At 27.5% G+C, this 24,317-nt stretch overlaps 1 protein-coding gene across 4 annotated transcripts in view; it reads right to left on the reverse strand.

The window, feature by feature from the left end:
- LOC142323371 (two pore channel protein 1-like) overlaps nucleotides 1–21,514 on the reverse strand; it is a 71,603-nt gene extending 50,089 nt beyond the window's left edge. Inside the window, exons 1-2 of one of the 4 annotated variants that reach the window (XM_075362903.1) lie at nucleotides 21,270–21,514; nucleotides 12,629–12,709 (exon numbers count right to left, since the gene is read on the reverse strand). In XM_075362903.1, the coding sequence (XP_075219018.1) occupies nucleotides 12,629–12,709; nucleotides 21,270–21,369 (181 nt within the window). In that variant the 5' untranslated portion in view covers nucleotides 21,370–21,514. Of the gene's footprint in view, nucleotides 1–1,555; nucleotides 1,726–4,781; nucleotides 4,893–12,628; nucleotides 12,710–21,269 lie in introns of those variants that run through there. The other 3 variants (XM_075362905.1, XM_075362904.1, XM_075362906.1) reach the window with 3 other exon arrangements.
- Between the last annotated feature and the right edge of the window lie 2,803 nt (nucleotides 21,515–24,317).

Consider the following 24,317-nt stretch of genomic DNA (forward strand, 5'->3'; position numbering starts at 1 on the left):
CCACAACCTTATTTGTATCAGATCTTCATTTTATGAATTACATCAAGTCTTTCTCCTTGTAATGTAAGACTTTACCATCAGCAGATGAGGTCAAATGACCTCAAAACTAGCTGAAACTAGTCATTCATGTTAAAAGAATACAAGATCTAAAACAGAGTGAAGAACCCTGAAAAATTACCAGGCCTTCTTCATATGACATATTTTTCATCCTAACTACTTGAACTTTTTCCTCCAAATAAGAACTAAACTGTACTCTGTCACACCAATTTCTTCCAGCTTCTTTAGCAATAATCTATGATCAACAATAACAAATGCTTTTTGGATATCCAAAAAAAGAGCTGACACCTTAAGTCCATAATTAATATTATTAACAAACAAGACATTATTTAACATGGCATCTTGTGCACTTAATTTTTTCCTAAACTCATACTGGTTTTTACAACAAAAAAAAAAAGTCAACTCTAACAAGGAAACTAATTAGTTTTTTCTTAACAACTATGTTTAATATCTTAGAAAATTATAATAACAAGACAGTAGGTCTATATTAACCAACATAATTTATATCTACCTTCTTACAAATTGGGATAACTATTGCTTGTTTAAGTTTCTCAGGAAATTTTTCTAATTCCAAGCTAAAATTACATAAATAGGAAAGAGTATGTGATACTATGTCAGATACATATCTGGGAATGTGAAAACTTCATTCAGCCAAACCAGGTGATTTTTTTTTTACATTTCATACATTTAAGAATACTTTCAATATCCTGAGAATCAGTTGGTTTGAAAAATGTAGGGCTCTAAACAATATTCACAGGGAAACTATCATGGTACATTTCATTACAAGAATCTGAAACTTCCTTGAGGTCAGATTTAAACTGTTTAGCATTGCCTAAAACGTAGTTATTAAATATACCAGCAAATATTTTTTTATTTTCACAAATTGGTGAACTGAAATCATTGAACTTAATACTACTTATGTCTAAAGTTTGTACCTTTCTGCTTATCTATTGATCAATTATCCTCTATTGCACCTTAATATCACCATTATTAAGCATAAAGAAATTCTTAAAATATAATTCTTTAATCTTTCTAATGCCATAAATAAGCCTTTTTCTATACCTATCATAAAAGTTAACATTACATGGTTGATTTTTTTTAACAATTCTTTCTACTAATCCTATTCAATAAGTTATTTGTGATCTATGGTTTAAAATTAAAATTATTTTTCTTTTTTACTCTAAATTCATTGCTTTTTTCAATGTAAGACATTAATAATCCATAAAATACATTAGATGCTACATCTATTTTTTTACATTATAAATATTATCGTCTATATTTTAAATTTATTGTTCAAACTTAAAGTAATGCAACTATAAAATTATATTCTTAGTACTGTTCTCTTCTTTAAAATGTATTATATAATTGAAAATCTATATTAAATAATGATCAGTTATCCCTATGTACATTATTATATCAGCATAGAAATTAAAAGAAGCAACATATATTTAAAAAAAAGATTATAAACACATGATCAATACAAGTGCTTGAATCTAACCTAGTTGGACTGTTAAAAAAGATTCCATCCTGGTATTACTGAAGCAAATATTTATAATAATTTACAACTATGCTATTTTCAAATAAATTCACATCAATCGACTGCTATCTGAGATTTCCAAGAAATAACACAATTCATCAATAAAAATTTCTCTTGGAAGTTCATGAAATCTATAAAAGACAAAAATATTATAACCACAGATTAAGAAAATGTAAACCATTATGTAAGAAATTTATTTTGTTAACAGTACAAGAAATATGATTCTCTATATAAACTACTAATTCCCAGGCCCTACAAGACTGATTGCATTGCAACAAGAAAACATCTTATAACCTTCAATAAGATAATTATCTAATTCATTTATTTTATGGAGAAATATTTTTCCATTTTTTGTCCCCTTGCCACAAATGTTTGTACTCTCCTGCTTTTTCATTTCTCTTGTTAGTTTTAAAAGTAATAAAATGATATGTTTTTGTAAAATTTATATGCTGGTATTATAAATTAAAGGAATATAAAAATTATTTTTTGTCTGTTTTAATATAAATGTATTACATTCTTGAATCAATTTTTTTTTTAATCAATTTATTAATGTTCATTAATAAATTATTGATAATATTATTATTGATAATAAATATGATTTTTGATTGCTATGAATTTTATCAAATTAAATTATTTATTTAATTAAATCTTTTATATTAATCATACTACAGAAAGATGTTATTTATTCACGACATAAGTGTATTGACTTCTTAAATTATTGTTATTAAAAATATTGGTTTTTGATAATCAGTACAGCATCCTGAAGTTATTTTTGCCCTTTTTTTATGTAAATATCTAAAACGTGAAATATATATCAATTTCTACTTCTAAAGCAGCATATTTTTTTTGTAAACTTTTTAATTGTTTAAGGAGTACTGAGTTTATTGATCTCTAAGTTGAAATGTTTATTGTACATTATTATAACGTACTAGCATCTCCAGCTGTAGCTTTGCCCATGCTATTATGTGTACAGAACTTCAATAATTGGAAGTAGTGTTTTAGTAATTATGTGTTGGCTGTTGCTCTCACAGTAATTGCTGTTCACAACTTACCAGATGAATAAAAATTTTTCAGAAAAATAAAATATGATACCTATAAAACTTGAAGGTAAATTATATTTTTTGTTTCGTTACCAACTGGTATCAGGATTATTTGGTCATTAGGATTTCCAGTTGTAGGAAATTGTAGATAAAACTGGCTGTGGGAGAAATATTCTGAATGGAGATCCACCCAATCTGACTGAAGTTTGGCCTTGCAACTTGATACTATTATTAGCCAAAGAAACTTTGATGGGAAATTTTAGACATTTAAATTGAAATGGTAGATCTTTAAGGACCATAGGGAATTGAGAATAAATGAAATTTCTCTTTTCGCTGGTCCAGTAAGAACTATAGCTTCAATGACACTGTTACACATATCACTGATCTACAGTTGGGTACCATTACACAGATTGGGAGGTTGAAGGTACGTGACAACACAATTGAAGAATCAACTTTTAATTTCTGTCTATGAGGTGGAAATCATCCTTAGATCTTGTAAAACACATAATAGCTTTCCAAAGTAGATATTAGTTTCAAAATTTGATAATCCTCAAATCATTAAAACAAACTAATATATTTTTAAATAAATTATAATAAAAATTGATCTTTTATAGAAATAGACAATGACATTAAATTTAATAAAAGAAGTCCTAGGTTATTTATTTATGATTAATATGGTAGTGAGATTGGTGACGATTTAACTATTGTAAACATTCCAGGGGTCATATGAAAGCTAAAAGTTAAAATTTCATAATGGTTATTTCAGAAGTTTTCACAGTTATTGGAAATAAACGAAAAAGAAGTTGTCTCTTTATATAGTAGTGAGATATAAACAAGATGTTAAAACATAAAGGATACAAACAAATTTAGTAACCCACAATAATAATAAATAAAAATTTTTAACAAAATAATACAAACTATTTTTTTGAGAAATCCAGTTTTGAAATGTTGAAAATTAGCACTTACACCATCTATCACATAAAAGTAGTTCATTTTAAATTCAGCAACCTGATTTATTTCTATGGGTTACTGCGTTGTAAGATGAAGATATGTTTCATTATTTCCTAGTTTCTATCAGAATTACAACTAGGTTATAATTCTCTCTATAATGTTTGAGTTAACTTTACTCATCTACTTTATCAAGGAAAGATAGTATAATTACCTAAACTATAAGGTAAATAACACCAAATGTTTTGACTTCTATGAGTATAAATAGACAAATTTAAAAAAAACATACACACATATACACTTTCTCAAGGCAGGGGCAGATAGAATGAAGCAACAAATTAGAGTATGTATTTCTGAAGGAAATTATCTATAATGTCTTAACTTAGTAGGAAAAGTCATTTTTAACTTATAATGGCTCATCAATGAAAAGATTTTCAAATTAGAGCAACAGTTATTAAGATATGAGCTAAAATACATTCATTAGAATTTTTTAAAAATAGTCATAAAAATAAAACTTAACTATAATCAGGATTAATGACAATTCAGCCAACCTAATTCTCAAAACAACTAAGACAATACCATGAAACAGCCATTTATAAGTTACTAAAACAGTAAGATTTGCTTCAGGGCAAAATAACAATTTCAGTTTTATTACTGTAATGTTTCAAAGTACTGAAAAATAAAATTCTGTTAGTTTGAAAATGGAGTAATATTTCTACCAGATACAAACAAAATTCATAATAAAGAAAAATAGTGATAACTGAAGGTTATATGATAACAATAAATTAGTTTGAAAGTGGAGAAATATTTTTACCAGATACAAACAAAATTCATAATAAAGAAAAATAGTGATAACTGAAGGTTATATGATAACAATAAATTAGTTTAATAAAAGGAATTAAGATGTATTAAAATTATTTTTAAAAAAGTATAAAATTAGTAAAAAAGATATAAAAGAAACGAAAAAAAAATTACAATTAATTTGTATATTAAAAGCACTCATTTTTATGAACCTAATCCTACCATTCAAGTATAATTTGAAAAACTGAACAATAAATAACATAATATAAAAACGTGATATACACATTAACTACAATGCAAATATGGAGGTGTGAATTAAGATACCAAACTTAAAATAAATTAAAAAAGAATGGTAATACTAAATAAACAACAAAATATTACTTAAGAAAACTTATTACCAGGATAAAAATAGTCTAACAGTTTCATAAATAATTACAATATCATATTTACATGCAATCAAATATTATATGAAAACAATAGTTCATTAAATATAAAAATGCAGCCATCTAATGTGAATGAGACATATTAATGTAACCAAGGGAATAAATTAAAGCTGGTCTTTATCTTATCATACTTGAATTGAGTGTAAGTGCATTATTAAAAAGCTGTAACATTAATAATCTATAAATAAATGTTTCTATCTTTCATTAATTATCTTATAATTAATGAACAACTAGATATTAATTCACTTCATGAAATAAGTTAATAAATCTAAAAAAAACCAGTAAAAAAAAAAAATAAATAAATAAAAACATCATATTCTACTCAGCTAATAATTTATGATCTTAAACCTTAATGTAGTAAATAAATAATCAGCAGATGAGGTGATAATAATGAATAAAAAAAATAAAATTCAACAAGTATATTTTAATTTTGTAAAATACATAATAATAATTATTATTAAACAACACATGAAATAATTTTTAAAACAATACATTGATCATGAACATATTGCCTGTAAGGTAATACAAGAGATAAGAAATAAGCGCTACAGATCGTTTCACACCTACATCACATCACATATATACATTAGTTATTCCCAAAACTATTATCTAAATAATGCTCATTCATACCAAATATTTTATCAACATTCTGTTCTACGAAGATAGTAAAAAATTAGACAAAAATGATTAATAAAGCATCTATTTTAAATAATGATATTACTGTACAAAAGTATTAAACTGATATCTAAACATTAAGTGAAGTCCCATTAAAATCCTACAGGCAATTTTACTGTTTTTACCTTTTGCTGAAGAAAAGAGACAGTAATTCTTTTTTAATTTATTTTTTATAATGTTTGGGATGTGCAAAGTATCTGAAAAACTGATTTTATTGTACAATTATGTTCAAATATCAACTGTCAGTTGCTCATTTATATAGCTGCAAGCAATTTATTTAAATTATAACCATTTTTACCTTTAAAATATTCTAATTTTAAACAACTGTTCTTCAAATATATTCTCTGTCCTCTCTCATCCAGTATTCCCAAGAGGGAGACAACAGTGACTTCAGGACTTACTGATATATACAAAGTATGTTAAGTTACATAACCATAATAGTTGTATGCAACACTAAATGAGTTAGAGGTCATTCCCAACTATAATCATTCATAAGAAAAACAGCCATCCTATGGCCTGGCTTACTACAAGTGGAGTAAAGTGGTTTCCCATTGGCTTCATTGAGCTGAATATATTGTTGTATATCAGCATATCAAGCTCATTAAAATGCATATTAACCCTACAGATGACATCTTCATTATTCAGAACAGGAACTGGTTGCATAGTGAAAATCATAGTTCTTAGAGAAATCGACTCTTGTCTAGCGCCTTTTGTACCGCAAGTGTAAAGATGTCAAAACCATAAGAAATGCTCGGACAGGTAGTGTAAAACAACAAATTAATGTATTCTTTTCTACAATGAAACAATGACTTATATGCGGTACTTCAACTCAGCAGGGAAAAGGTACACATTATATGTAGCGTTAATAAAACTTTAAATTAAAATAATTCAGTACCTTTCATAATGGTTTGCATGCAATAATAACTTCGGATAGTTAACCTGTTATTTCAATTTTAAGACTTTTCAGTATTTCAGGATTTAAAATCAGGTTATGCAAGAAATACGGAAAATTAAACAAATTTCTCACTTTAATAATTAATCATCAGGTAATTGCACTAATCAGATGTACATAACAAAATAATGAATTTTTAGACTGTTGCAGTAAACTAATAACACTTTTTCTTTCATTAACACCTGACTAAAAGGCTATATAAAATGTAAAAGTACTCCTATCAGCTGACAATTTATTTCTTGTGATAACATTTTCAAACTTTGTTAAGTTAAGATTAATGCAGCTGTACTTAAATTGAAAAGTACATGTGGGTATTTTAAAGAATTTTAGTGTTAAATTACGATATCTTTTTAAAGATGGAAACAGGTATAAAAGTAGAAACAGTGATCTTCATACAATTTTTTAAATCAAGTTTATATGAAAGCTTTGCATAAAAACACTGTAAATTATATACGATATGAAATAAGAATAACCACACCAGAAAATGGTAAAATAATTAGGAGCTAATGATAAAATAAATAATGAATAATAAATATCCTTATCAGCTTCAACAAATGGGTTTTTAGTCTGAAAAGAAACTGCAACAAAAAAATAAAACTTTTCATTTTCTAAAAGAATGAAAGCGCTTTAACATTTTTTTGGGGCCTTCATTCATTTCCATCACTGGTAGTTTTATGGGTGTGGCACTAGTTTTGAACAAGTTAGAATATCTGTTTAGAATTGTACACGTTTGAAGTATTTTTATCATAGTCATGTATATTTAATATAATGTCATACTTTGTTTTTTTTAAATTTCATACCATTTGGGAGTGGTGAATTTATGGATTTCACATTCTATCTTGGAATGTTGTAGTTAATGCCACACTGTCTGAATGTGTTGCTTCTAAATGATGGTTTATAGAGGCTGAATTTGATTTTTCATATAATGCTTGTATATATTCTTTATATTTGTGGCTGCATGAACACCCAATTAGCACATAACATTGTGTTTGTAACAAGATACAAACTGATAAACACATTAACTCAGGGGAATATAAATATATACAGAAAGATGCTAATTATATAATTAAATTTAATAATAGCAGGTAAAGAATTAAATCATACATTTCAGCAAGAAACTAAATAAAAAAAAACAAAAAAAACATTAATGAACAAACATAACATAGATGAATATATTATTTAACCATCTACTAAAAATTTTGTAATTATCTCATTAGCATTAGAAACATTAACATGACTGCCAATATCAGTGACGGAAGGATGTGAATTATACTGAATTACTCCTGGAAAAAACAATAAGAAAACATGTTTTTTTTAAATCTTGTTTCATAATTTTTGGGTGAGATTGAATATGTAAATTCCACATCTTTCTTTTACACTTCCTTCAATATCCTAAGAATTTGTCTTTATGAAAAAAATTAGGTAGGTAAAATTTGATAAAATATGCAATTCCTTAAAAAAAAATATAGTTTGCAAATTTTAATAGAGTTTTTTCTTACTTCCTCATGGTTTGCTTGATATGTGACTAGTAATTTCACATGTGATGCAGTAACAAATTCTATTAAGGTTTCTATTGAATAAACTAATACACTGTTGAATAAACTTTGATAGAAAAAGATTAAAACTACTTCCTCAGTAAAATACATTTTTCCATTTCTAGTAGCAGTTAATACTTTTTAGTTAAAATTTTACCAAAATTGAGAATAGAACAAAATAATTGAGTGAAGTATCTGATCCTTTTTAAGTTATTGTTTTTAAAAAAAGTGTAAGTAAAATGTAATTTATAGCTACATAGTATATAAAAATACTTTAATTAATTTAAATATAAAAACTAAATTTGGATATGAAACCAAGTAACTGCTATTTTTAATGGTATTTAAAAATGCATAGATCCTGGAACACAACCAATAATTTTAATGTTTTAACATGTCTCCTATTACTTAACATACATCTTTATATATATATATAAAGAGATTTTTTAGTTTTAATGAAAATAATTTTTTTTCTATAATTTGCGTTATATTTCTTCAATATTTACAAGGGTTATTTTTTTCTGATTGGTCGCGAAATAAAAACCCGTGCAAAAATCGGATGAACCTTTGCACATATGTGTTGTGCAGTGTCTCTAGTATGGCCTTCAATCACGCCACGTCACTTCGTTTAGTTCTGAACACGCAGCTAGCATGTAAACATGTCTACAACAATAGCATCTCCCGCCAAGTGTGAAGTGCATGCGGTAATTCGATTTCTTCAGGCTGAGGGGTGTAATGCAGCTGAAATTCATAGACGAATAAGTAATGTGTACGGTGAAACTTCAATGAGTTTCAATGAGCAAAGTGCACAATGGTGCAGGAACTTTATAGCAGGACGTACAGATGTTCATGATGCAGGCGGTTAGGGAAGGAAGCGAATGGATGAGGCAATTCGAGAAAAATCGTCAGTTCACAATTTCTGTATTGAGTGATTCGTTTCCTGAAATTTCAAGGTCAGCTCTCTACACCATTGTAAGTGAGAGACTTCAGTACCGGAAACTGTGTGCGTAGAAACATGGCTGAAAACACAGGGGGCTCTGTTCTATGACGAAGGTATTGGAAAGTTGGTACCACGCTATGACAAATGTTTAAATCGGAGTGGCAACTATTTAGAGAAATAGCGTAACTATGTACTTGTTACAAATATATTTTTTTTTATTTTCACTGTGGTTTTAATTTCGTGACTGATCGGACCTTGAAAAAAAAACACTCGTATTTAAAAAAAAAAACAAAAAATTATATTTATTAAAAATTATTATTCTTTTTACAAATTCCTGACTGGAATGACTACAGTTATAATTATTTCAGCAATGGCATTGCTAATGTTTTCTATCTAATTCTATCTCTAATATTAACATATGTTTTTCCCCCTATAGTTTCCTCTATTGATAATAAAAGAGTGAATTCTGTTTTCAGTGCAGTCTTCAACAATGTTATCTGTATTATGTTTTAAAAATGTATAGATGTTTCTTATGCAATTATATTTTTTAATACTTGAAAAAAGACTGTATTGTCTCACAAGCATTTTTATAAATATGATTCCACTTTTTATACTTGATATATATTACACTGATAAACATAATTTTTGTTCCTAACATGCGATATATAATTTTAATCCGTTTTTTGATGCTGAAAGCAAATATGAACTCAGAATCTTTCTATCACCAACCATTTTTGAAAAATTTATAAATTTTAATTAAAGGATTTTTTACATTTTTCAACGTATAGTTAGCATTTTAATCTCCTATATTGTATTTATCAGCTCATTTTTATTGTTTAACTTTGTTAATATAATTTGTAAGCTATAAATAAACAATACTAGAAAAAGAATTAAATCATACCATAGTCACATATTATAACATCATATCTAATACTGAAGAATGAGCCTTCATAGACAAGATTAATCATAAATGTGCAGGTCAAAACACATAGCTGAAAACACAACTGTGTTGTTTGTATTAAGCACTGGATTTAGGAATGAATTAATTTTGTTCACTCTTATTGCTGTCTTAAGTTTGTTAAACGTGCAGTGTCATAATGCCTTGAAATTGCGTAAATGATGTGGATACCTTTTATGTATGTGGCGAGTTTACCATAAATCAAATAGAAAATACATTACATCTTTAATTAAAAAAGCATATCATTTGTACTTTCAGTGTAAAATTGGTGATCAGGATAAGACATGGGCTCCTCATATAGTATGCACTAATTTTTCTGAATATTTAAGAAAATGGCTGAAAGATACACGGAAGGCTTTGTCATTTGGTGTACCTTCGGTTTGGCGTGAACCAAAGGATCATGTAACCAATTGTTACTTTTGTTTAACAAGTGTTTGGAATTTCTAAAAAAATCTAAACATACTGTAAAATATCCTTCACTACAATCAGGCCTGCACCTCACAATGAAATTATTCCAGTTCCTGAGCCACCTGTGAATGTATGTTTTGAAAGCAGCGATGAAGAATCGGGCAGTACTGAAGAAGACAACAATGATTTTGATTTTGAATTATCTTCCAATAAGCCACATCTTATATCACAAGGTGAATTAAATGACTTGGTTAGGGAATTAAGTTTATCAAAACTCAAGCTGAACTGTTAGGATCAAGACTGAAAGGTTGGAATTTACTTCAAAAAATACAAAAATTTTGGGCTTTCGAAGCCGACAAAAAGAACTTTCTCAGTACTTTATTGATGAAAATAATTTGGTTTATTGCACAAATATTGATGAGCTTATGTTGCACTTAGGACAAGCTCATAAACCTGAGGACTGGCGCCTTTTCATAGATTCGTCCAAGTATAGTTTAAAAGTGGTTCTACTATACAGTGGTAACAAATACTATTTTGAGTACATAATTATCAGTTTTATCTTATGCAGGCTGACATCATTCTGAAACACCATCTTATCAGTACCGAATTAAAAGTAGCAATAATAATAACAAAACTGTTATTTATTATTATAATTTTGTGATTATTATAACAATGATATAATTATGACAGTAAGACTCTGTGTATTAATTACATTATTTTTCTGTTTCAATAGATATATAAGTATAGCTTTTATGTTTATAGTTTATTAGCATGCTTTTATTATCATCAATATTAGTTCTTACCCTAAACATCATTTATGAAATCCCTTTTCAGTCATTTCATTGTACTCACGAAGATGAATGGGCAAACTTACATCTGAGGTTGTAAATGAATAAATACACATTAAAATAATAACAAAGAAATAAAATACTTTGGTTTAATAATTTAAAATAACAGAATTATGATTGCTTTTGACTGACCACTGTTGTTTTGTCCATGGCACCATTGTACGTTGGAAATTTACTGGTCAGCATTTACACTAAAACTTAAAAGTTTAAAACTATTTTAGGTTATATCAATTTATTTACTCATCATTTTAAAACAAAAAATGTTTAGTTGTAGATGTTCTTAATACCACAGAGATAGTAAAGAATTAATTATAGCAAAAGATAACAATTTGTTCCAATAAAATTTAAATTATTTGATCATGGATTAGCGCTATAAACTGGTAAAAACCACACATAAATTTTCTGTTTCTTTTATTCATTTAAGTGAACGAATTGAAAATCACATCCAGTTATTAACATAAATGTTAAAAAAATCTAATCTTTTATTTTCAAAAAATTGAGTATAATGTAATATTTGATATAAATCTGCAAAAATAGATCAATTCTATATAAAATGAAAAGGAAAGAATAAATATTTAAGTGCCTAAAAAGGTTTTTTTGATTTTTAAATTAAGTATTACATTTAGAAAATTACGTATTGGGCATTATAAGTTAGGTTGGTACAGCAAAAATTAGGAAAGCGAACTCTACTCTTTTTTTTTATAAATGTTCATGAATGAAGTTGCAATTTATAATGTTGATAGAGATCAGGCTTTTTTCTTACAATAGTATGCAATCCATTTATATGAAACTAACTAGAAAAACCCCAAAAAATAATTAAATCTATAGATAAGAATTAAATATTAACTATAGAAAATTATCAAAGTAATATAGGTAACAGAACTTCGACAAAACTCAAAACAATAATCAAATAGGATTCTGGGTAAAACAATAAACTTTATCTCTTATAACAATACGTTAGTTAAAATACCATATGAAATATCTCAGCGAGTAATACAATGGAAATTAAAGGTGTGAATCAAGGGATAAAATGCCTTGTTAAATAAACCACTTGATTACTGAAGCTAAACAATGCTGGGATGAAGTTTCAGTACATGATATTGTCAGTGAATATAACAATTGATAATAAAAAACAAAAGTAAAACTTTAAAACAGATTGTTCTTTTCATGTGAATGAATAAAAAGTGTAGTAATAAAGGTGTAAATTACATCTAAATTAGATTAATAAATATCTGTAAAAAAAGTAAAAAGTGAGATTAAAATTAATAAAATTCTTAATACATTTTTGATAAATTTTTTTTACCAGTTTGAAATTTATGCGTATCTAAACACAACAAAATAAATATAAAGAATTATGCTAATAAAGTAACATTTCATAAGGAAAAAAACTATTATAAACTTCACAAGAAAATACAATTTTATACAGCTCTACTTTTTTTTTGCAACACAACCAAAGTTTATACTCTACTGAAATAAAAAATATTCCAACCTTGTAATGGGAGATTTTTGTTTAAATAATTATCAGTATCTTGAGCCATAGTTTCTAAAATAATTGCTGGCAGTGTAGAGCCTATAAATCATCAAAAAGACATAAAGGTCATAAATTCACACACAAATACACACACTTTTTTTAAAGTAATATGTAAAACCACAGTGATGCAATAAAAAATAATACATACTGCTGTTAAAAATACTTCACTATATAGAACATAAATCACAAGTATGTAAGTAATCAACAAATCTGATTCTTCCTAGAGCAAGATATGAATTAGAATCACAAATCATATGATAAGTGGAACCAGTAATTATCATACTAAAACAGTCTTAGTTAATTAACTTTGTGTTGAATTCATTAAAGACAATAATAATCAATAATAAGCAGGGCAGGAAAACAGAACAGAAAATAAGATTATTGTATTTATCAGAATAGAAACAAAACTACAAGGAAGGTCATTTATACACACATGCACACAATCAAGTATATATATATATATATATATATATATATATATATATATATAAAATGAAAAATCCTTACTGATAAATTTTTCTATTATAAATCAAAATTTCACAAATCTAACCAACATGTAGCTTTTTACAATGCTCTGTACAACGATACGCTGACTAATAAAATACAACTTTATCAGCCAACAACACTACTTTAAAACTCAACAAATACAATAAAATCTCTAGCAAGGGTTAGTGATGAACCATACACAATTATAGACTGATGCTTTATTTTTGGGCAAAAAAAAAATTATTTAAAAAGTGAAATTAAATAACATAAACATGTTATATGGAAAATACAATATGTACACAATTCTGCAGAAAAAAATGTCTACACACTATAGAAAAGTTCAATTTGATAATAGACTCCAAAAACTTATGCGATAACCACTTCTAGAACACATATTGATTTATTTATATTTAAGCTGCTTTTTTATGTATATTCAGACAACCAATTCTTACAGTTATTATCAACTTCTTTTGAGAAGAAATTTCTTCTTTTGTGCGAGATGAGTCTAACAAAAATTTTCTGGCAAAATAAAACTAATGAGATGTTTTCTGTTGACTTGGGGTGTAAGCGTAGTTAATTGAAGATGTGATCTACATACTCGGACTAGGCCAAAAATTCTGTAATTAAAATGAAATTTTTATATTTGATATACGAGGTGTAATCAAAAAGTATCCAACCTTGGCTCATAAAAAAAAATGCTTAACTTATTTAGTACAATGACTTTTCCCCTTTAAAGTAGGCCCCTTCTGATGTAACACACTTATCTCACTGATGTTTTCACTGTTGGAAGTTATTTTTAATGAGTACTATAGATCTTCTTGTTGGATTTCTTCTCTGTGTTCAAATCTCTTTCCTTTAAGAAGAATTTTAAGCTTAGGAAAGAGCCAAAAATTACAACGAGCCATGTCTGATGAGTAAGGAGCCTGGGCCTGAAGTTGTTCGATCTAGTGTTTTGTCAAGAATCTCTGGATAAGTTGTGATGCATGGGCTAGAACATATCATGATAAATTTTCAAATCTCCATTTTTCCCAAAGCTATGGTCTCGTGTTGAACACCATCACTTAGTCTTTGAAGAACAGTTATGCAATACTCTTTACTGACAGTTTGTCCTTGAAGAGCATATTCGTGATGAAATATGGCTTTTGATAATCAATAAAGACTGTCAGCATGACCTTCATGCTGTTATGAAAATTCATCATGACAAACTGAGCTTGTGGTAGCCCTCTACAGAACATAAGTGGTGAATTTTTTTTAATATTGTGATTAAATGAACTTTTTTTAATAACAACAGAAAATTAAAGACAAAGTGCTGATCATCTTTCACCAGTTCTACCTATGGTTGATGCCTGCACCCATTTCTTTTGGTATGCTACTATCAAGGTCAAGTTTTATGCATTCTCAGATTAACTGAATTATCTATAAACAAAATGACAAGTATATTTACTTATGTCATATGATCAGTTACTTTAATATGATATTATTGTCAGTTTTAGAAAGTACAAACACAGATGCACAGTTACCTAGCATATCTGAAGTATTGTTGGCACTGCTAATAGTACAATGGAAAGGATAGTGTACAACAGAATGTCATAAGTAGCAAGAAACAATTTACCAGTCCAGAAATCTGTCTCCATTGTACACATCGATTGAGCTTCCAAAACTTTGAAGAGTATACTTTTATCCTTAAAAGGGTTGAAGAGATGTTGAAAAATTCTTAACCTGAATGAAAATGAAATGATTTAACAGCTATGAAACTTATACCTTAATATTTTATTTCAAAATTCAAAATGCTTGATGCATCATTTGTTAAGCTTTTTTAACACTTCAAAAGTTTTTTTTTTTATTATCTAATTACTGAAATATTAAAGTGGTGCTGCTATCAACACTTAATCATTAAAATGCTCCTTGGTTTGAAATTATTTTTAAGATTTGGGGATAGAAAATCCGTTGGAATAATATTAGGTAAGTAAAATGGATTTAAAAAAAAAATTGAATCTAAAATTTTTCAAAACATCCATCATCTTGCTAAAACAAGTGCAATATCTAGTAAAATGAGCATACCTTTCAGCATTTGCCTTCTTTAATAAAGTCATCAAATTACAATAACGTTCTGAATGAACTGTGTCCATGATCTGTAAAGCACAGGGTACATGAGTGCAGCAACTAAAAATGCTGTTATTTGATCTCTTGATTACAGTAATACAACCACGTTTGATTAACCATTCCAAAAAAATTACTTCTATAGTGTCTGTAAAAGCTGAAGAAATCAACTTATGTCTGATAACTTGTTTTTCATTAGCTTTTGAATATTTTGATATATAACTGAGCAACAGTTTCTGTATTCTAAACCGCTCATGAATTATAAACTTTCATATCTTCGGATAGATTCACAAAATTTGTTTCAACCAAGATTTTCTACCAAAATAGTTTTTTTTTTTTAATCAATTTTACTCAATATTTACATCTGTCAATTCTTCGCTGGAATTGCTTCTGTTGAAAAAGGAACTTTGTAATAGCTAGTAGATCAAAATTTGCAAATTTTACATTGTTGATAAGGTTCCAGAGCTGAATAAGTAACCGAGTAGTATAATCTTGAAAGTTGGCAATTTTTAATAAAAAATAATACTTTCACAGTGCATTGATGGAGCTATCCTTTGACAGAGATAAATGAGATAGAGATGCTTTAAAAAGATAGGTAGGATGAGAACTTTTCTGCACTCCTCATTAAACATGTCTTTACATTATTTATTGTTTTCAATTATCCATCATTTAATAATGTGACACAAGAAAAATACCTTATATAAAAGAGGCATCAGTTGGGAGTCGCTTTCTAAGTAATGATGTTCATTATAAAACCAGTCCGTGTGTTGACAATTATAAAGTTAAATGCGCTAATATATGGTTATATACTAGCTCAGTAAAAACTGCACATAGAACCATTTCAGTTCTTGATATCTGAAATATGCTTCATACGGATGTCGTTGTCCTGGCGATAGCTAATCTATTGGTTGGTGTAGTATCAGATATTCTACTGAAAATTCCAGTTATGGAATTAATAAAATACAGACAGAATGTAACTTTAAATTAAATCTACAGCAGTTTTATTTCATTCAATTTCCTTAAAATTTATGGATTATTCTGATCCTCATCACTTTGCCAATCTACAATAAAACTGTTTTTAAATTAATGAAATTTTATTTTGATGGGTTTGTAAAAGATGAATCCGATAAATAAAAAATCTTAATACTAATTAATAAAATTCCTGTGAAAGTAGAATGACATTATGAAACAATTCTCTGTTCAAATCCAAGTATGAAACAAGTTGATATCAATAAAGATAACTGATCATCTGTTATAAATGCTGTAGTTTATCATTAATCAATTGAGCGAATTACTGTCATTAAAAATTTCTCAGCTGAAGAATAAATAACACGAATCTGAAGAAGCATGAGTATGGTGCAAAGTAGCAGGTGTATTTTTAAAGGATAGAAATTCACATATGCTGGTAATATAAATTTGACTTATATACCACTGTTCAAAGTTCCCACATAAAGGCTGGCTTGGCCCTAACTACATCAGCTCTCATATAGATGTAATATGGTGTGATTAACCCGGAGCAGAATTATCGGGCAGGATGTATGATATCTTCTTTTCAGAAGCGTAGAAAACCATATAATTATTTTAACAATGGGATCAGACAAGCTTATTTGACAAAATTATTATAAATCTACCATGATTAATAAAATAAAAATGATTATACTTGTCCAAGGAATCATGCATGATTACATAACCATATGTGTGAATATGTACCAGTTTAATTATGTACAAGTGTTTTAATGTGAGATAAGACATTACTTTATGAAATAATTTCTTGATTGCATAACTTGGTTGTGGTTTATGGTTTACATATATTTAAAAATTTTTAGTTGTTTTTAATTCTGTTCAGGTGTATTTTGTAAGATATCACATCATCTATACTTATATTAGAGAGATTGCTGCACTTAAGCTGTTGAACAAAAATTGAATGTCTGCTAAAAGCAGAATATCATGTAATATTTATTAATAAACAAGACATTACAAAGTACAGTGTAATTAAATGTTTAAAAAATTCATTAAAATATTAGTAAAAAATCAAACTAACATTTTCGGCATCAACTTTAATTTTGCTTGAAATGTGCAATAATTATTTCGCATTTTGTTTCAATAGCATTCTTTAGTAATTAGTCATAAATTACTAATCAATAACCAAAATAAAAATTACCAGATTCAGTTTTTTTTCCATAAGTTGAATGAGTTTTCAATATACTGATACATAATCTTCTCTTTTTTTTCAAATGTTTCAATGTAACATAAAGCTTATCTACTCAACACTGTTCTGTGATGAGATAATTTTGTTCATATTGCTTTGATAGTAAAAAAATAATATTTTAAAAGTAATAATAACAATAATTTAACACATTTTTTCTGAAATATAGAAAATTGTTAAGAATAATTTCAAACAAAAATAAAAAGTAAAAAAAATAAAGTTGCTTATTATAGCCTAATAATCTTTATAAGAGTTGTTTTACTCCTTTCCATGTAACATCGTTTGTCACACTACTGTTTTCTTTATCAGAGGTTGCACTGATGATCTTCTGTTTATTGTTTTGGTGATGTACTGTTATTTCTGCAATTCCTAATCATATTTTCCTTGATTTTGGGTATCTGAATGTGAATATTAATGAAAGATTGTTAGATTTGTTGCATAAAATGAATTTAAAGTTTATTTGCAGTCTTACACAAACAAATATATACCCACCTATCCCCACACAAACCAGGAAATCTGAAATCAGGTAAAATATGGTTAGAATTAACAAGAAACAACAATAGATCCCCATGACCACAAAATATAGAACATCAATACAATCTCTAACAAAGAAAACCAGCAGTCTGAATGATAATAGTCTATGGGAAGGAGGAACCAATTAGTCTCAACAAAAAAAAAAGTAATAATTAGTATAAATGTAACAATTTGATACACATAAGTGTGTGAAAAACAAGTGTAATAAAAACAATATACTCACAGTTATAATATGAATGGTTATCGTCATAAGCAATTAGCAAATGCCAAGGCATTAAGTGAAATCAGAAAAATATTTAATTTTGATATATATGCACTGGTTTATTAAATATGGTTTCAGCCATTAGTGTTTATCTTTACTTTCAAGATGCTACATTGAGATATTTCAAGGGCTGCAGAATCATCAAGCTGTAAGGAAATGAGTTCGATTTTACCCAAGATCTAACTAAGTATTTATCAAAAAACAGGCTCAGCGATACCGAGTTGAAAGTCACTGACTGATATATTAAGAACCCTCAAAGTAAAAAAAAAGTTACTTCATTCAGAAATACTCTGAATACATAGCTCTAGTGAAACCTTAAATAATTTTATATTGTGCGTAAAGATTCACACACAAATTTCAAAATACAGGTTCGGGTCTTAAAAATATAAACTCAATAACATAATTTAGTCATTTTCATTAATTTCCGAAGTAAGTATTTAGAATATCAAGAAAATTTAACATATTTTAAAACAAACTATTTAAATGACAAAATATTACTTTTAAAGTGTTGCACAAAATGGCAATGTAATCAAACATACTTAATATTATTATTTAATAAAAATAATAAACTTAATAAAAAAAAACTATTCAAACAATTTTTTTTTTAAATTTATGGCTGAATTCATCAATGGTTTTTTAACATATAAAATGAGTATTTCTGTATTTTAAAATCCAGTAGACAAAAATTAGTCCTTACTAAAAATTAAAAAATCTGCCAACATGTTAATGTGAGCAACATTTACATAATAACTGCCACCTAAGTTTGGTAAAATTCTGTGTAAATTTTCAGTTCATGTTATATTATCCCTTAGAGCCAATTATTTTTAGCAATTAATCCACCATAGGAAGTAAGAAAAGCTGTGTTAAGAATGAGGTATGATGTATGATATTTAAAAAAGAATGCTAAGCCTGAGTAGAGTTTGAATCCAACAACTTCTAGATGAAAGAAAAAGTGGTAACATCATGTTTATATTTATTTTGGTGATCATAATCATAGTAACGTGAATGTGTATTATGAGTACAAAGAATGTGAAGTAACATATATTGGAAAATTTCTTTTTCTCAAAAACTGTAAAATATTTTATTATATAGTAAATATATTTTAAGTACTAAACAATACAAATAACATTGTTAGTCTTATGTAACTTGATTATCAAAGAAAACTGCTTACTTTTACTTTGAAAGCTTTCTTTAAGAAATCCAGTAAGGTTGAAATTTAATCTTACAAAGTCTCTATGAATTAAATGTTTTTTAAAGTATATATAATTTTGCCATCTAATAATTACAAAATCCATTTGATAAATCAAAGATTACAATTTTACGGTCCGTAAAGACATTTTTACAAACAGAATTAGTTTTATGCTCATTATTTTTTCTAAGATAACTGTTACCTGTGATCATTCATAAAAAAAGTCAACTCTAAGAAGTCATTCAGTTAAACAAAACTGCACTAAGGGCAGTTCTATTTAAATATTTTGATCTACAGGAACTCAATTATTAAATGCACTTTTGATGGTTATTATTGTTATCTTTAACTTCACATACTTTTATTCTCAAAATACTGCTCCTTTAAGATTTTGCAGGTACTACTGAAGCATTAGCTTGTAAAGGATATAATAACTCAGGGCAGACCCACTGTTACTGATCTTCATTATAAATGTGACAGCGTTTATAATCTGTAATTACTATTGTATGGTGGCTGATAAGATTACATTATGGTCCATCTCTCAACCCCTAAGATTTTAACTGTTGCTGAAAAAATTTCTGTAATCTCTATTGATATTTTGTTTAACAATACCTAAATATTATAAATATACTTCAGGATGCCTGCAGGAATTAAATTAAGGAAACTAAAAGTTTTTTTAAAGAATACAATGGTCTGTATTATTCCACAAGGAGGATCAATATGGACTTGACAGCAGTGGTATTAGCCTTTTGCTGAAAATTAGTTGGATGATGCAGTTTCCATTTTACTGTATGATGGTGTGCAAGATGTGTTATTTAAAACTATAAACTTTTACTACAGCAAACAAAGTCAGTTTTACAAATAAAAAATTTTAAAATAAGTTATCAGAAGAATTTTATTTATAAAATTGGTTCATTCATCTGCCATTTAAAAAGTTTTAGTTAGTTTTAAATGATTTTTATCATTGACCATCATGGACAAAATAAGTTTTTTTTACTTGTCTTTTGTAGGTCTGAGTTTTATATAAATTGAACTGTAAAAATCAGAATAAGCTAAATAAATAAGATCAGGTTTAGCAGTCATCTGCCGCAGTGAATTAAAACTGAATCATATGCACTGAAAAGAGAAAATACTGAATGATATAAATTTCATTTAAGTCATTATCACCAAGGAGTAAATATATTGACTATGAATTTTGCACAAATACTTTACTGGCAAAGACTGTTAAACAAATCTCTAATTTAAAAGAAACACTTAAATCACAAAATATTATGCATTATTTTTCACAATTATACAGCATAACTTTTAAACGGAGACTGAAATTCAAATTTCGTCATCTTACCGCGTACAATAAATTTTAACTAAACACCAATTTAAATGTCGACAGATAATGTCATTTCAATCGATAGTAAATATAAAAACGATAAGTACACATAACGGACAACGAACTCACCAGCTTATCAGTAGGATATCAGCGCCTAGATATGAACAATACCTTTTATTAAATAATAGAACATAAAACTGACAAAATTTAATCCTGTCAATACAGCGCAAATCTCACAAAATATTATCGACCATCTACTAAAATCAATCATTAAAAACACGCAAAGAAATCTGTTACCATTATAAAGCACAATTATTATGATATATAGATTCATGAACTTTTATTAAATAAGAGATAAACGTTCTGTCTGGAATTTAGATACAGTTCAACTGAAACCTAACTTAATAGCCTATATTCATGATCAAAGTAATTAGCGAAAAAAGAAAACAATGATATGAAATACAAGATATAAACTACCAGAAACAATCACCAAAAACTCACTTCTACTCCTTGAATACAATGTCTCACTTGCGTTCGGAATATCATCCGTGAAGCGAACGTATCCATCGGGCGATTTTGTGGAGCCCTCTGTGACCGCCATGAATGGAACTCAATTCACAGCAGTATCTTCATGGGGTATACGTCCAGTTCAAACAAAGGACGTTGTATGGTGGGGTCGCTGGTGTTTCGTAAGTTAGAAAGTCTGTTGTTGATCAAGAGTACATACTGAACGCCATTTTTATGACCTCCACCTTTCGTTCCTACTTTAACTGCAGTAGTGTAGAACCGTTTAAAACACTGATGTAACACTAACGAAAAATAAATAATATGTTTGAAGTTTCAAAATAATATTTATTAGCCTTGCAGTACATCTCTGAATATCATGGATAAGATTTCTAGATACAATATGGAAGTACTGATCTACGTAGAGAAGTTAATTTGCGTATCTGAATCAGGTAAAAAGAGAGGGATTTACAAAACATCCGCTTTCATTCATACATCACCACTTTACGGGTAAAGTAAAGAAAGAAGCTAAACTTCTCTAGTTAGTGTAGTGAACCATTCGAGATATTTGAAACCGTCGGAAACATCCAGGAATTACGCGTTAGTATACATAATTTGAAGTTACAAGTTGGCAGGTATTTATCGCCTACTGTTCAATCTCTTTTTTCATATAATTCAACTACTATTTTGAACAGAATGCTTTTTGTTGCCTGTAATTGTTTAGCACTTTCAAATTACTGTTACGAACGACTTTTTATTTTTCATAAGGAAATATCAATTGAAAAGCTACCTAAAGTTTTTTTTGTCCATGTGAAAGATGAAAAAAATTGTTTGTTTTTTTACAGGAAAAATAATTATTTTGTGATATATTATTGCTGTTTGGTGGATTGTAAATTTTGCAGTTGGTTAATGCCTTTTAGTTAGTGTTATGTGTAAATGTTACATATTTCAGTTAATGTCTTTGTATGTGTATTCTATTTCTATGAAGTAATTTGTAAATGTTTATTCTCTTGTGGTGTGTAGGTTAATATGTTTTCCTCATTTCTGTGAATGTATGTGCGTCCAATCCAGTCTGATGTAATTATTTGATTTTTTTTATGCATAAACATTACATTTAATTAATATACCCTTGGGTTGTGTTTGTCAGCAAGCATTTTGTTAGTTTGAAATATTCTAAGCCAACCTTCCAAAAAGATAATTATAATATTTAAAAATCTCTAATATAAGCAAATATAACTTTTAGGATACTTTATATGGCCAAAAGCTTTTCGACTTAACCTCAAAATATCATATTGTTTCTCATTCAAAGTTATTTCTTCTGCATATTTATTCAACCTTATATTGTATATGAAAGTTTTGATAGAAAAAGAGAATGGACAGTGTGAGCAAATGTGATGTAATTTTATTCACTTTTCCCAACCAGTTAACAATTGGTAAATTACACCAATTAGGTTTTATTTCAATAATGTTATTAAAAAAAAAAAAAAACTAGTAGAAATATTGTTTTAGTTTTGTTCTGTGAGTATTAAAATATCATCACTTTTTTAATGTATAATATGTATTATAATCAATTATTTAACTGGTTTGATAAATATCTTTTTTCTTTTCTATTCTGTTGGTCGTGTAACCTCTATGCCATTAACATCCTACTTTCTCAATTATCTACTTCATATATTTTAAAGTTACTTTTCTTTGTTTTTACCTTCTGAATATCCTTCTAAAATGAAATTCAATAATTTCAGATACCTTAATATATGTAGTCTTCCAATCTTGCCCTTCTTTTTATAAGATTTTGGCATAAATTTTTCTCTTCTTCAATTCATCCCAATCTTTTGAATTCATACTATACCAACTATCTAATTTTCAACATTCTCCTGTAACACTATGTATCAAATGCTTCTATTGTTTTCTGTTTGGCTTTCTTTGTATCCAGTTTTTATTGCCTTAAATTATTATATTTTGTATAACTATTTTAAAGGATTTCTTTCTAATTCTTAAATTTATGTTTAATATTAACAGATTTCTTTTCTACATGCATGTTTTCCTGGATCGTGCCAGTATATGTTTGTTGTCTTCTCTGGTTTGTCAATCCTTTATAATTTTATTAATGAACAACATTTGATGTTTTTTTTTCTAATTTTTTGTTGTGATTACAATTTTTATTATTTGTTTTATTATTGTCGTTTACTATTATTATTATTATTATTATTATTATTATTGATTTGTCTTGTTTTACTTATGTTTTTAATCCAAGAAATTGTAATTATATAAACATTTTCAATTGTCAATCTCTCAATATCCTGATCGAGTTGCGAACACATTCATTTACTTTAACTAATTTCTGGCTTCAGCTAAAAATAACACTATCAGTTTTTTTTTGTTTCTGAACTGTCACTCCACTTTCAATATCTGTCCTTTAGTTACTTGATTTTTTTTTTATTTACAAGTTTATAACTAGTCAACAGACACATTCTTAACAGCTCTGCAATTTGCTTTAACTCAATTTTTATTCTTATAGTTAGGTACCTTATTGTTGTACAAATTATAAATAACTCTTTTGTTTCCTATTTTTCAATCCTAGTTTTTTCAATTGTAAATATTCCCCATTATCAAATGTATTTTTAAGATCTACAAATATCAGACAGGCCATTTTATTTTTCTTCAACTTGCCTTCTGAAATTAATATAAGAGGTGAAATTGATTTGTTCTTCTTCTAGCACACCTGGCTCTTTTTCTGTTCAGTAAATTATACTAGCCTTTTTGAAACATCAGATATTAAACTTAATGTGTGGTGATAATTGCATTGATCCTGTTTCTTTTTTTTTAGTATGATTTCATTGATTAATTCATATGATATTTTGAAAGTCTCAAGTTATGTAGTGCACCTTTTTTGATTTGGAACCCATAGGTAGCTGTGGCCTCTGTGCAAATGAATATACCTGTAGTTCGCTACATCCATGGATCATAAGGTCAGGGATTATAACTAATAAGAATCAACAACAGGGTGGTAACCAAGTAGATTGTTAAGGAATAATTAGTGTTAAA

This window comes from Lycorma delicatula, chromosome 4 (assembly GCF_047948215.1).
Source record: "Lycorma delicatula isolate Av1 chromosome 4, ASM4794821v1, whole genome shotgun sequence".
NCBI lineage: Eukaryota > Metazoa > Arthropoda > Insecta > Hemiptera > Fulgoridae > Lycorma > Lycorma delicatula.